General features: G+C 43.1%; 1 protein-coding gene across 1 annotated transcript; it reads left to right on the top strand.

The window, feature by feature from the left end:
* The first annotated feature begins 858 nt into the window (after positions 1–858).
* On the top strand, positions 859–1,941 carry LOC125537916 (BTB/POZ and MATH domain-containing protein 1-like). Its single transcript, XM_048701239.1, has one exon. The coding sequence runs from the start codon at positions 859–861 to the stop codon at positions 1,939–1,941; it is 1,083 nt and encodes a 360-aa protein (XP_048557196.1).
* The last annotated feature ends 411 nt before the right edge of the window (positions 1,942–2,352 follow it).

Consider the following 2,352-nt stretch of genomic DNA (forward strand, 5'->3'; position numbering starts at 1 on the left):
TGAATCCCATAGCTCGCGGTGCCTTTGAAATAGCGCATAACTCTCTCGAGCTCACGGTGTAATAATTAACGCGTCCGTTAATTATTAATTAATGACTCATTAATTTTCCCGAGCAGCAAAAATATAGACAACGTGCATAGCTCTGTCCTCGGCTCGGCTCAATCCCACAACCCGCGGCGCGGCGCGGCCCGTCGTGACGAGGCGAGCGAGGAGGAGGAGCGCGTGTGTAGGTCTTGTCTTCTCATGCTCATACAAGTGGTAGAAGAGCTCACCTTATAAAGAGGTGCAACTCTCTCTCAACTTCCGGGGTGGGACTAAACTTTAGCCTCACTCACTCCACTCACATGTGTGTATGAATGGGCCAAGAGAATTTCAGAATTTTAGTTGGGCTTTGGGCCAAAGGCCTACTAGTAAAATTCCAACAGTAAGATCAATAGTATAGGATTTAGATGTGCAATACTTATGGCACATCTAGATGTCGCTTTAGCAAAACTGATATTTTACATAAGGTGTCCTGTGTCTTGAGTGGCTAGTCTCGTTTGTCTAGAAATTAAATGATCATGTGACTAGTATTTAGTACTTAGTCTGTGTAGCGTTGATTATAACAAATTTGAGATTTCAGTCATTGTATTGGGGCATCTACATATCAACTTCAGAATATATATTTACATTGGTATAGTCATGTTATTGTTCTCCCTTGATTCTTGGTATATTTATAATCACTTCAATATTGGAGCCTCATGTGTCTGCGTTTATCGTGCCTACATTCCTGGCAATGACTCACGTCATCCTCAAGACCAATAAATCATCGGTGGTGATCTCTCTCTCTCTCTCTTTAGTCTAGCTTCTACCGTCTCCATGGGCAACAGATCGTCTTCCTCAGCTAAGCCTGGCCAGTCTCCGTCCGAGACGGCGTCGAGATGCCTCACGGAGAGCTTCACGGGGACCCACGATTTTGAGATTATCAACTACTCGCTGCTCGTTGGCATGGGCGTCGGCAAGTTCGTAAGCTCGAGCACATTCTGCGTCGGTGGCTACAACTGGAATATCAGGCTCTATCCAGACGGAGTCATGAAAGACTACGCCGGCAAAGGGTCAGTGTTTTTGCACCATCTCTGCTCACCGGATTCAAAGGGTGTGAGGACAAAGTTCACATTAAGCGTTCTGGAGAAACACGGCCAAGTAACCAGGGCTCTAGTCGACCACATCTTTCCTCGAGCTCATACTAGTGACGGTTTCGGCTACACCAGATTCTTCGACAATTCAAAGCTGAAATCAATGCCAGACCTCTACTATGGCTCATTGACCATAAGGTGCGTACTCACCATCATAAAAGAATCTCGCACGGAGCTTAAGACGAACCTTGCCGTGGCTCCACCGTCGAATCTGCAAGAGCATCTCCGGCACATGCATGTGGATGGAGATGGTGCAGATGTGACATTCAGTGTTCGCGGCCAATTGTTCAATGCCCACAGATGTTTGTTGGCTGCATGGTCCCCGGTTTTCAAGGCAGAGCTCTTCTGTCCGATGAAAGAAAACTCAACTCGGTGCATCGAGATTGATGACATTGAGCCACAAGTCTTTGAGGCCCTTCTTCACTTTATATACACAGATTGCATGATGGATGGTTATGAAGAAGGCAAAACTGAAAATCTACAGCACCTACTAGTTGCGGCGGATCTATATGGAGTGGAGAGGTTGAGGGTTATGTGTGAAGGTAAATTATGTGATAGCGTCAACTTGAAAACAGTCGCGACAACGCTAACATTAGCGGAGCAACATAACTGCGGGGTTCTCAAAAAAGCATGTATTGAGTTTGTAGCATCAGGGAAGACACTTGAAGCTGTGAAGAAAACAGATTCAGATGTATTCAAACATCTCGAGGCAAGCTGTCCTCATCTCATGCAGGAGATTTTATTCGCAAGGATGCCTCCCATGTGAAGTTGATAAGATGATCATGAGTCTATATGAAGTCAATTTTGTGTAAGAAAATGCTAGGGATATTTCATGAATTAGTGTACGCCATAGACTATATAGAAAAATTGTATCGGTAGAAGATTCTTTGATTTACTTAAATTTCACCTAGTACTTGTATTTGTGCTGCTTATTTTTTGAGTCCTTTTACCATAAAGTCACTTTACCATTTATCAATTCAATGTAGGTCATTTATTTCTATGGTTCAAAAGAAAAACAGAACGAAAATCCCAAACTTGATTTTTGGTTCGTAATAAATTCTCCGCTCTTGTGATTAAAGAGATAATCTACTTTGCTCTTTAAAGTAGGATTTTAATGGAGTTTCTTTGAGTAATCTGGTGGGATATGCAGGGGTATATATATAAACTAGATAAAAAT

Source organism: Triticum urartu, chromosome 2 (genome assembly GCF_003073215.2).
Source record: "Triticum urartu cultivar G1812 chromosome 2, Tu2.1, whole genome shotgun sequence".
Taxonomy (NCBI): Eukaryota; Viridiplantae; Streptophyta; class Magnoliopsida; order Poales; family Poaceae; genus Triticum; species Triticum urartu.